The sequence below is a fragment of the Malania oleifera genome, chromosome 10 (genome assembly GCF_029873635.1).
Source record: "Malania oleifera isolate guangnan ecotype guangnan chromosome 10, ASM2987363v1, whole genome shotgun sequence".
In the NCBI taxonomy this organism is placed as follows: Eukaryota; Viridiplantae; Streptophyta; class Magnoliopsida; order Santalales; family Ximeniaceae; genus Malania; species Malania oleifera.
The window spans coordinates 95,878,206-95,889,688 of NC_080426.1; the positions used below are offsets into that span (position 1 = coordinate 95,878,206).

General features: G+C 37.7%; 1 protein-coding gene across 4 annotated transcripts; it reads left to right on the forward strand.

Moving 5' to 3' along the window:
* Positions 1–345: 345 nt before the first annotated feature.
* LOC131166266 (putative inactive cadmium/zinc-transporting ATPase HMA3) lies at positions 346–8,136 on the forward strand. 4 transcript variants are annotated; one of them, XM_058124657.1, is made up of 11 exons: positions 346–525; positions 651–720; positions 1,117–1,477; positions 3,205–3,465; positions 5,147–5,244; positions 5,383–5,638; positions 5,761–5,898; positions 5,989–6,316; positions 6,488–6,690; positions 7,007–7,209; positions 7,291–8,136. In XM_058124657.1, exons 3-11 carry the CDS (start codon positions 1,204–1,206, stop codon positions 8,002–8,004), a joined length of 2,475 nt encoding a protein of 824 aa, XP_057980640.1. In that variant the 5' UTR covers positions 346–525; positions 651–720; positions 1,117–1,203; the 3' UTR covers positions 8,005–8,136. The 4 variants fall into 4 exon arrangements, with proteins under 4 accessions (XP_057980640.1, XP_057980641.1, XP_057980639.1 ...); XM_058124658.1 differs by lacking the exon at positions 651–720; XM_058124656.1 differs by having other exon boundaries at positions 438–720.
* The last annotated feature ends 3,347 nt before the right edge of the window (positions 8,137–11,483 follow it).

Sequence of the window (11,483 nt, forward strand, 5' to 3'; positions counted from 1 at the left end):
TGTCATTTTGAAATTTCAGCCAAATTGTTGACGGTTAGAACCAACCATCGACGGTTAGAGCAAACCGTCGACGGTTTCCCATATTGATTCAATTATATTCTTCTTTTTTGTGTAGGTCGTCCACTCAAAGATAAGAGCCATAAAAACGCAACAATTTGACTATAAATAACCTCTGGGTGTGTGTGTGAGAGAGAGAGAGAGAGAGAGAGAGAGAGAGAGAGAGAGAGAGAGAGAGAGAGAGAGAGAGAGAGAGAGGCAGTTACAAGTCTAAGAAGGGGACAAACATAAAGTTAAAAGGATCAAGGGAATAGAACACAAAATAAATAATAAGACAGTAATCATATTCCAGGCACTAGCATTTTTTTCAGACTCTGCACAGATGCCTATGATATATTTATGTGTTTGTGCGTGTATAAAGTAAAAAGAAGTAAGCATTCGGTGTATGTGGGTTCATATGTGGATTCCATTCTTTTGTTGAATCGATTCTCCACCATTTTCTTAATTCTCATCATCCACTAGAGAAAGGTATAATAGTATATATATATATATATTAATTGTTTTATGTCATCTGTGCAAAGTACCATTGCTTCATTCATTTCCGATCTTCTCTTAAACCCCTTCCATCAATACCTGCCCCTTTTGTCCTTCAGATCGATTAAGATAGCTGAAGGACTACTCTTGCGCTCAAATAATTAAACCTTTCACTCATCCAAAAGCCAGGTTTGTGCTCACTGCCCCTCTAAAATATATATACATTATATTCTTTCTTATTTTGAGATGTTCATGAATATATACCTAATTAATTAGTTGCTTCTGGTTCTCTGATTCTCATAATTCACTTGCTTTTCTGCATTCCTTCTTTTCTTCTCTCTGTATATGCTCTATCTAGAGATCTCTCTTCTTTTTCGTAGTTTCCAACCACAATGCCCTCTCTCTCTCTCTCTCTCTCTCTCTCTGGTATGCCTTTTAACATGTGAATGATCATGAAGGCATGCAGTGTCTGCATTAATAAATTAATTATCAATTTCTCTTCCAGAACAATCCGTGTTTCCATCGAACTGATTGTTCATATATAATAATATCTTCACGTTTTGTGATTAATTAATGAAATCGCAGGATCGATCTCCATCGAGGCAAAGGCATACCCGCGCGCGCGTGTGTATACACACACACACATATATATACAAACGTGTGTGAATATATATGGCTGGTGGTGGTGGTGGTGGTGGTGGTGTTGGGAGAGGTGGAGGTTGTGATTTTGATGACGATAAGAGGAAGACGGCAGCTGGTGGGTGCAGTACTAAAAAATATCAGAAAAGCTACTTTGACGTGGTGGGACTCTGCTGCTCATCGGAAGTTCCTTTGATAGAGAAGATCTTGAAGCCACTTGATGGTATCAAAGAGGTTTCTGTCATCGTTCCATCCCGAACTCTCATTGTTGTCCATGACCATCTCCTCGTTTCTCAATCTCAAATAGGTACATTAATTAATTAATTCTTAATTTCTCCAACTGATCAAATAGGTACAAATTTAGTGAATTGCTTCATTTTTAAAATTGGTGGGGTACTGGGGCACACCCTCATCCCACCTGTGAGTTTAGCAGATTTAGCATGCGTGACTAGTTATTTAATAACTGTTTAGTTTAAAGGTTTATGCGTTTATTGGGTGAGGATTAAAAAAATAAAACTGTCTAGTCTTAAAGTTTATGCGATTATTGGGTGAGGATTAAAAAAATAAATTTATTTCTTTATGCACGCAAAAATACAGAAATTGAGTTGAAAGTTAAAAATCTATGCTTTCCGTGTTTTATATTTGGTTTTTAAGAATAGGAGACGTCCAAAACTCCAAACTTCAACAGTAATATATATAAATTAATGTTGCTGGGAGACAAGTGCTGGTGAAAGTCACTCTGCACTTTGTTTTATTAAAAAAAAACGCCCTGCACTTTGTTGCAAAGGGGAATCCACGTGACGTGTTGGACTAACTCCGCGGACCCTCTGGTTGCTTTGCTTTTCATGCTTGATGAGGTCATTCATTTTATTACATTTATTATATACTTTTATTCATTTATAAGGCTTTTGTTCTACAACTTTGACGATAATGAATTTGAACCCAGTATCTCAATATTTGAGGGAATTACTGTCTTATTTTTTTTTATTTATTTACATTACACCGTTAATAATTACTCATTTTTCCCAACAAAAATGGATATTTTACAAGTGCCCCACCATCCCATAATTGCAACTTATAAATCTTTTCACACCTAAAGATATTCCACTTTGGGCTCTGCGATTCCTTTTTCAGGAGAGAAACAAAAAACTGCTGACAAGGGTTCCTCCAAATTCACTTCATCGTTTAATCTCAATTGAGTCTTCTCTTTATGTTTGCCTGAAGCAATGTTCTTGTTGATCAAATTACCCAATATATTTCCAATTTTTAAAGCTATTTTGACTTCGAAATAGCCTACCGGTAAACCATCTACCGCTACCTTATCAAATCTTATTTTTGTTGATTGCTTTGTAGGGGTCACTAGGCACACCGCTAATGAAATACTATATATTCAATTAAATAAATAAACGGAGAAAAAAATAAAATAAAAGCTAGCCTTCCCATTTTGTCATTCCCATAGAATCTGGGAATGACACAAGGTGTGTGCGTCTCTTCCCAAATTACTTCCGTGACGTACGTTAAAATCAAGAAGCCTAATTTTCATGGAGTACTCTAGAATGACATCTTTGATATCTTTCTTATAGATAAATTATACATGAGACTTCTCTCTTTACGTATTTGTATGTCTATTTTCTTAATTATATATTTAATAAAAATAAGTTTCTCTTTAATATTAATGAATATATGATCAATTTGTTACATGTCTAACATTAGGAAAATAAGCACCCAGATACGCGAAGGAGAAGTCCCCTGTATAATTTTTCCTATTTAAAATATTCTCAAAATGATAAAATTAAAAAATAAATTTTCTTCAATAAATAAAAGTTAATTGTTTGGACCCACATTTTCTTGTCTTTCTAGGATATTTTCGGAATTAGTGGCATAATTGATGAAAAAGCTTAAGTAGCTCCTCTAATAAATACAGAGTAGCTAATTATTGAATTAATTGTTGATAATGTTTGTAACGAGTATATATATATATATATGTGTGTGTGTGTGATGGGACGGGATGCACGTATGGCGATTGTTGGACAGTGAAATTACTAAACGAAGCAAGGCTGGAAGCAAATGTTAGGGTGTATGGAAAGGCGAGTAAGTATGAGAGAAAATGGCCAAGCCCATATGCGGTGTTGTGCGGGTTGCTGCTGTTGGTTTCATTTTTGAAGTACGTATACCCTCCCTTTAAATGGTGTGCACTGGGAGCTGTTGCTGTTGGCATCTCCCCAATTGCTCTCAGAGGCGTAGCTGCTCTCAGGAATGCTAGGCTTGACATCAATATTCTTGTTTTATTTACAGGTAATAACTCCGCTTTCTTTCATTAATTCTTGCTTGTTATATTTATAGAAAATTTTTGAAACATTACATGGACATATTGCATGTATTGACGAGATTGTTCATGGAACAAAATCTTTATTTATTTATTTTATTCATTGAAGAATCACTCATCTTGAACTATATAACAATAAGTTTTCCAATCTTTAATCATTGATACATTGGTGGTGGGGTTGTCATATATATATCCTACATCTCTTTTGCAGGATCTACAAGGTAGTTCGCTACCTCAAAGGAAGCAACCAAGGAAGCGTGTAGAGCTAAGGTTGGGGCACCTAGTCATTTTTGAGGTGGCGCACTACCTTGTAGATCCTGTAAGAGAGATGTAGGATATATATCCTAAAAGATATGTTCCACTTGAATGATATGGGTACCACATGAATGATACATGTCCCATATGAAAAAGGATATTGAATGGTTATTAATGGGTTAACTAAAAACTTAGCTTAGAAATAAATGAGATATTTATGGCTAGAAGTTTGAAGGGTATTCTTATATTATATTCATTAGCTCCTGTTATGGGGAGTAGCTGTAAGAGCAAACTAACATCAAGCTCAACTAAGAAAAAGAGAGAAAAACAAAAAAAGAAGAAGCTAAGCTCAGAAGTTCAAAGGATTAGCTAAATGGTGATGCTAGCTACAAGGTCAAGGAAAGGAAAGAAGAAAGGCATATAGGAATTGTTTTCTCTCTGCCTTTGCTCTCTGATCATCAGTCAATCCCATAAATCCGGTGAAGGAAAGAAAGAGATCGAGGAAAAGTGGGAGAAATGATTTTTATGGCTTCTCCGAGTGTTCTTCTTGATCGATTTATATATATGGTTGATTCCGGTGCGTAAAAATTTTGTTATGGTTTATTTATTTTCCATATGAAGGTAAATGATGTAAAGTTCATGATAGTTGAAAATCTTATTGGCTACAACATATATAAGTTTTTTCTGACAAGAGAACCAAGAGGGTGAATCTAGTAGGGCTTTAGAAAAAACGTTTTGATGCTCAAGTGTGATTTTAGGCGGCGGCGTAAAGGTGCATTGACAACGAAGCATAATTATCTTCTGTGTAATAGTGGGATGCTCAAGTGCTACTTCTTCGGGTGCTTTGTTCCATCTTAGAGCGAGATGATAAATATTTATAAATATAGGATTTGCAGTCTACTAATCATAAGATATTAAATTAATATTTGGACCCCCTTAACATATTAAGACCTGCAAAATTAGGAATTCACCATTAATGCAGTGAACTAAATTTCAATTTATCGGGTGTAGGCTGCAAGAGATTACATATATATCTTTCCTAATTAAACCATCCTCGCTACCATAATGTTTTACTCCATGAACCTCTTAGAGAATCTCAGATGGTCCATTTTATTTTAGTACCCCTTATTATATATGCTAGGACCCTCTATGATAAAAAAAAGTATAAACGTTGATTAAATAATTAAAATCAAACTATTTTAGTATATATTGCTTATTTTTTCTCATTTTTGCCTCTATATATGTTGATCCGCTCTAGTAGGTTCATTATGAAGATCTTAATTATCGTGGTTCCCTCTGGCCGGCTGGCTGATTCATTAACTAATTTGTTACCAATGTTATAAAATTATATATCTTGCGAATTATAATATAGGGGAGCTGCGTCTAATAATGCAGTGATAGGGACAGTTGCATTAAAAGATTATTTTGAAGCTGGCACTGTTGTCTTTCTATTCACCATCGCAGAATGGCTTCAGTCAAGGGCAGCTCACAAGGTTTTTCCATTTCCCTACTTTAATAATCTATTTATTTGTTTATGTATTTTGGGCCTATAGGACCTATGCAGATATTTGTATGGCAACGTTGAGAATGAGCCCATAGAACTGGGCTGGCCCATTTGTTTATTTTCACAGGCAACAGCAGTGATGTCCTCGCTGATGAGCTTAGCTCCTCAGAAGGCAGTGATAGCAGAAACCGGAGAGGAAATTGGGGTGGAGGATGTTAAGGTGAACACGATTCTTGCTGTAAAAGCAGGAGAAATGATTCCCCTCGACGGAATCGTGGTTTCCGGGAATTGCGAAGTGGACGAGAAAACTCTGACCGGAGAGTCTCTTCCCGTTGCCAAACAAGCAGACTCCACCGTCTGGGCTGGCACCATTAACCTAAATGGTACGTACGTACGTACGTACGTACGTAGGATGATCTCGAATGCACGTGCAATATAGGCACGTACGTACGCAATTAATTAACACATATCTTGACGGTGTACTGTACGTACGCCTTACACGCAGGTTATATAAGTGTGAAAACGAGCGCAGTCGCGGAGGATTGTGTGGTGGCAAGAATGGCAAAGCTTGTGGAAGAAGCCCAAAATAACAAATCCACAGTTCAAAGATTCATAGACAAATGCGCCCAGTTTTATACCCCTGGTTAGTTTTTTCTTTCCTTTCAAATTGTTATTATATATTCTTATTATTTTTGGGGCTTCAATTAACTAATATTAAGTAATTAATACGCAGGCATTGTAATAATATCGGCTGGGATTGCGGCGGTTCCACTCGCATTCCACCTTCGTAACAGAAACCAATGGTTTCACTTGGCGTTAGTCGTTTTGGTGAGCGCCTGTCCGTGCGCCCTCATCCTCTCCACCCCCGTCGCCACTTTCTGTGCGCTTTCAAAGGCCGCCACCGCCGGACTTCTCATCAAAGGTGCAGACTATCTGGAAACTCTCGCAAAAATTAAGACCGTGGCCTTCGACAAAACCGGCACTATCACTAGAGCGCAGTTTGTCGTCAATGATTTCCAATCACTCTCCGATGATGTTCCCTTCACCACATTGCTCTACTGGTGCCCACCTACACATTCGCTGCTTCTTCTTTTACAAAACAAAGATTTCTATTTATGAAATACAGATTGATCCTCCATTGTTATATATTAAAACTTCTTTGTTATAAATTAATGACTCGGTTAATTTCTTCAATAGCGTGACTTTAATATCGGCCAAAAAATTGTGTGAAGGGTTTCAAGCATCGAGAGTAAGTCAAGTCATCCAATGGCGGTTGCCATTGTTGACTACGGACGCTCACGCTCTATTGAGCCAAGACCAGAAAATGTGGAGGAATTTCAAAATTTTCCCGGAGAAGGGATTCGTGGGACAATTGATGGGAAAGATATATTCATCGGAAATGCAAAGATCGCCATGAGAGCTGGATGTCCAACAGGTGATGAAAATTTCTCTATGTTGTAAGGAACCAATTGTAGACACTTGACATTAATATACATGCACTGCCGGTTCGGGCCAATTCAGCCGGTTCTATCCCAGGTTGCTTCACTTCCAGTTTTGTTTCTATATCCGGACCGACAGGCGGCCCATTCGGGTCGAACCGCGTTAGACCGGCCGGTCTGATTTTAAAATCATGGTTGTAACGAATCATCTGTAGCTAGTTTTATATATATATATATATATGCACTACTGCATCTAGACCATAATTATTTTTTGCTGACCATCGAAGACGAAAGAAACTAAAAGCATTTCAGTTGGAAGGTTGGAAAATGATTCAAGAGAAGGAAACAGCATTGGGAACATGTACTGCGGTGGAAAACTGATAGGAGGTTTCAGTCTGAGTGATGCCTGCCGATCAGGAGTTGGGGAGACCATCAAAGAGCTTAAAACATTGGGCATCAACAGTTGCATGCTTACAGGGGATACTAATGCTGCCGCCATGTGCGTGCAATATCAGGTACAACTCCACTATCTATAATCTCTATATGTATAGTAAATCTAATTGAATCCAATTTAAAATCACTAATTGTATGTGTAGCTAGAGTGTGGTGTAGACGCAGTCCACGCAGAACTTCTCCCGGAAGACAAGGCAAGAATCATCAGAGGGTTTCAGCAGGAGAGAGGCCCCACGGCCATGGTGGGCGACGGCCTTAACGACGCCCTGGCTCTGGTGACCGCCGACATCGGCATCTCAATGGGGGTTTCGGGCTCGGCGCTCGCCTCCGAGACGGCCCACCTCATTCTCATGTCCAACGACCTTCGCAAAATACCCGAAGCCATTCGCTTGGCCAGAAGGACCCAGAGGAAAATCACGGTGAATGTCATTCTATCCATCGCCACCAAGGCCGCCACTCTCGCCCTCGCTTTCGCCGGCCATCCTCTAGTATGGGCTGCCGTTTTGGCTGACGTTGGAACCTGCTTGCTAGTCATTCTTAACAGCATGCTGCTTCTCCGAGGAACCCACGCCCACGCCCGCGCCCGCGCCCGCGCCCACACCCTCACCCACACCCACACCCACACCCACACCCACACCCACACCCACTGTGCCGGAGACCAAGGAAAAAAATGCTGCGAGTCCACGTCTTCTGCCCATGTTCATAAACATGGGCGCTGCGAATATCATGATGATCAGTTGGGGCACGGAGATGAAGAAACCGGCCATTTGGAATTTTCAAAGGACAAGCGCGCTTGTATGTGTTCTAAGAAAAGAGAGACTAATGGAGGAGGATTATCGGAAATTATAACTGTGTAGTAGTAGAAGTAGTAGTAGTTAATTTTGCATCCTAATTCAGCTTAGCGCGCTTAAACTATATATGTACGTAGGTTGGTTCAAAGTAAGGGAAAAGAAAAAAGCTCCGTCAATTAAGATCAAGTTCTGGTTAAATTATTCATCCAAAACTCATTTGGCATAAGGTAGTGACCTTAATATTTTGTCGCTAAAAATATACCCTAAATTGTTTGTGCCTAAATTTTGATATTTATAATTAACAAGTTTTTATCGTTACTAAATGTATAGTTTTTCACCGCTAAATAATGGACGAAAAATAAAAATTTTCTTCAATTAAAAAGTAAAATTTTATCAACGGGATTAATAATTAACAATGATAATTTTGTAGTTGTTAAAAATCTAGTCATTAACTCTCCATCCAAAATGGTGTCGTTTTGTTAGTTGTTTAAATGCACTCCTAGGGCTAAATGGGAACTATTCACCTTTGAGCTCTTCAAATGCAAAAGGAGGTGAGAAAGTCTCTTTTGGTTAAGTGAAAGTGAGAAATGGTGAGAGGAGGAAATTGGGCATCTTGTGTTAGGGATTTGAAGGGGGTTAGGGTTTCATCATTTCGCTTGCCAACCAGCTAATCATGGGGTCTACTCTTTGTTAACCTGTCGAATGTATGTTCTACAAAAATCACTTAATTTTGCTTCTTACCTTAATTTTGATGGGCTTTTTTTTATTGTTATTAATTTCTATTTTTCATATTTGTATTTTCTCCGAACAGTTCAAAAAGTTTTATTTTTTATTTATTTATTGCCTTTTGTGATGTAGACTCATCTCTTTTGTTGTCTAATTTTTCCACCTCAAAAATTTATTGTCTTGCTTGTTACTTGAAACAAGAGCAACTTTGTTTCTCTTCCATCATCCTCAAAATCTTCTATAATTCTTCCAAGTTTTCATATTGAAATATATTTATTTATCTCACATTTCATCTATTTTACTTGTTTGTTATTTTTGCCCTTTTTTTCTCCCATTAACTATTATCTAAATGCTCAAGTTAAGATCCTTCATTGGGTTGATTTTTAAAGATATTAAGTCTCACTACCACGTATCATAACTACATGAAATCACAAATACATGTGAGCAAAAGCCATTGGGAAGCTTAAAAATAACCTTAGATAGCCAAACAAGGAAATTGAGCTCTCCAACCCTAACCCTGATGGGGATCAGCAGACCTTACCAATTTCCTTCGCTGACATGGTGACACGTGGATGGCCACCAGATGTCCACTTTAGTTTGTAACTCTTTTGTAGGAACACATGGAGTATCTTGAAGACTTTTGGTACGAGACGACCCCAGTTGATATGTTGTAGCAAGTCCGAGTTCAAGACCTATGTGAGCCCCACACAACTCCATTAGGCCCCACACAGCTTGGGCCTCCCTTTGACTCTTTTGTTTTGTATTTAATGTGTAATATTGCAAGACAACTTGCTTGCATGTGAGAGTGTTAGTAAGTTATGTTAGGATTTATTTTGTTAGTAAGTTGTGAGAGTTATTATTGTATTTTCCCATGTGTGTTTTCCCATTCTATGTCCCCCATGCTAAATTAGCTAAGTTAATGTCTTATCCCATGCTAGCTTTATATACTCCATTGTAAGAACAAAAATGGCATCTAAGTATTGATATTGATATTGATATTGAAGGAATTTCCTTTTGTGAAGCTTGTTAAGCTTTGTTTGATCCTTATGATTGAGTAATGAAAGGCTACGCTGTCTCTCCGGAGATCAAGTGGTGAGAGACCGCTATCCATCCAACAACTCTATCACCATCTCCTCTCTCATCCCACGTCCCTTTTATAATCACATAGCAGTTCACTTCGCCATTTGTTCAAAGCTTGTTCCAAGGAATTTTTTGGTGTGATCGGAGTTTGTGGTGAATCATATCAAGTCATCTAACGATTTTCTCTGGTAAAATTGATATTTTCTTAAGCCCTTAACCAATTGTGAACTCTTGTTTGAAGCCCTATAGTTCTAGTTGAAAAATAGCCTTTGAATTCCTGTATTTTCTTCAAAACCTGTAGGAGTTCAGGCGACTGAAGTCATTGGCTCAGTCGACTGAATCACTACTACCAATTTGGAATTCTGCTCCTAAATTCTTCAAGTGACTGACCCTATAAGTCTAGGTGACTGAAGTCACCTAGAACCTTTAAATCTCATTATTTTTATACTTACTCTTGTCAACTATGGGAATATTGCTATGCTAGCATAAAACTTATATTCTTGAATACTTGAAAACATCTATACAGTATATAAGTTGATTCCTTTGTGAAAGAACATCTTTTCCAAATTCTTTAACATGTGAATCATAGCCTAATTTATATTGTCTACTTATGGTTGATTCAATTCTCAATTTAAGGTGTTTTTGGTGTATGTGTTGGTTTGAGGGTTAACAATAGGACTAGGCCACCCCTCCCTATCCTACATCATCTTGGTATCAGAGCCTAGGTTAGATTAGGTGAACCCTAAAACCCCATTCTCCCTTGGATGAATTTGTGACGACCCAAAAAATTTTACTCTAAATTTCTTTGATACCACTTGCAATAATCTAAATCTTTCATATTATAATAATCACTGATAAAGACAGCGTAAGTCCTCAAATGCTAATTACCTGAGCACTAATTATCTCAATATAACAATATCAATTCCATTATCACAATAAAGATATGAACTCATTAAAAACATAAATAAATGAATACAATTCTAAATACGACCTTCTATCCCACCCACGCTTCACTACGCTACTCTGATCATTGTTATACTTCACATGACATCTGAAAAATATTGGATAATCATGGGGTGAGACACCTCTCAATAAGATGGAATATATTATTATCAGTGTGTGGTAATATGAGTTTTAGTGTAGTAAAAACACACCCAATAATTAACTTAACTTTAATTGAGAAATCATGTAAAATTGTACTCATACCTATATATTTAAAAATACTTACTTTCTTCTCAAAACATGTTCTAGCTTAATAAATTTCCCTATATACATAAATTCACATATATGCATAAAAGAATCTCACTGAATGGATAATCATATAACATCATGAATTAACCCCGCATGACCGACTTGTGTGGTTCGAAGACTGGACTTAGCCATATTGGCTAGCCTACAACCAAGCTAAGTCAAACTATATATGTATATGTATCTACAACTGTAAGTACGATTTGCCTACCCAACTGGTCCGGACTCTAGGGGGTAACTCTATTCTTCACTGGCCAAATCGACTATATACCACCAACACTCTCACAACAGTGTGGCTGCATTGGTATCTATGAAACTACCGTATCGTGCTTAGCTCTAGTCATGTAGAGACCCGGAAAATTTATTTATGAAAATAATAAAGGAAAGAGAAAGGAAAATAATAAGAAAGGGGTAGGAAATTTAGAAAGGGGCATCAGCAGGGATTCGTTGACGAACTAGAGTCTTCGTTGACGAATGTCCTTCTAGGTCTC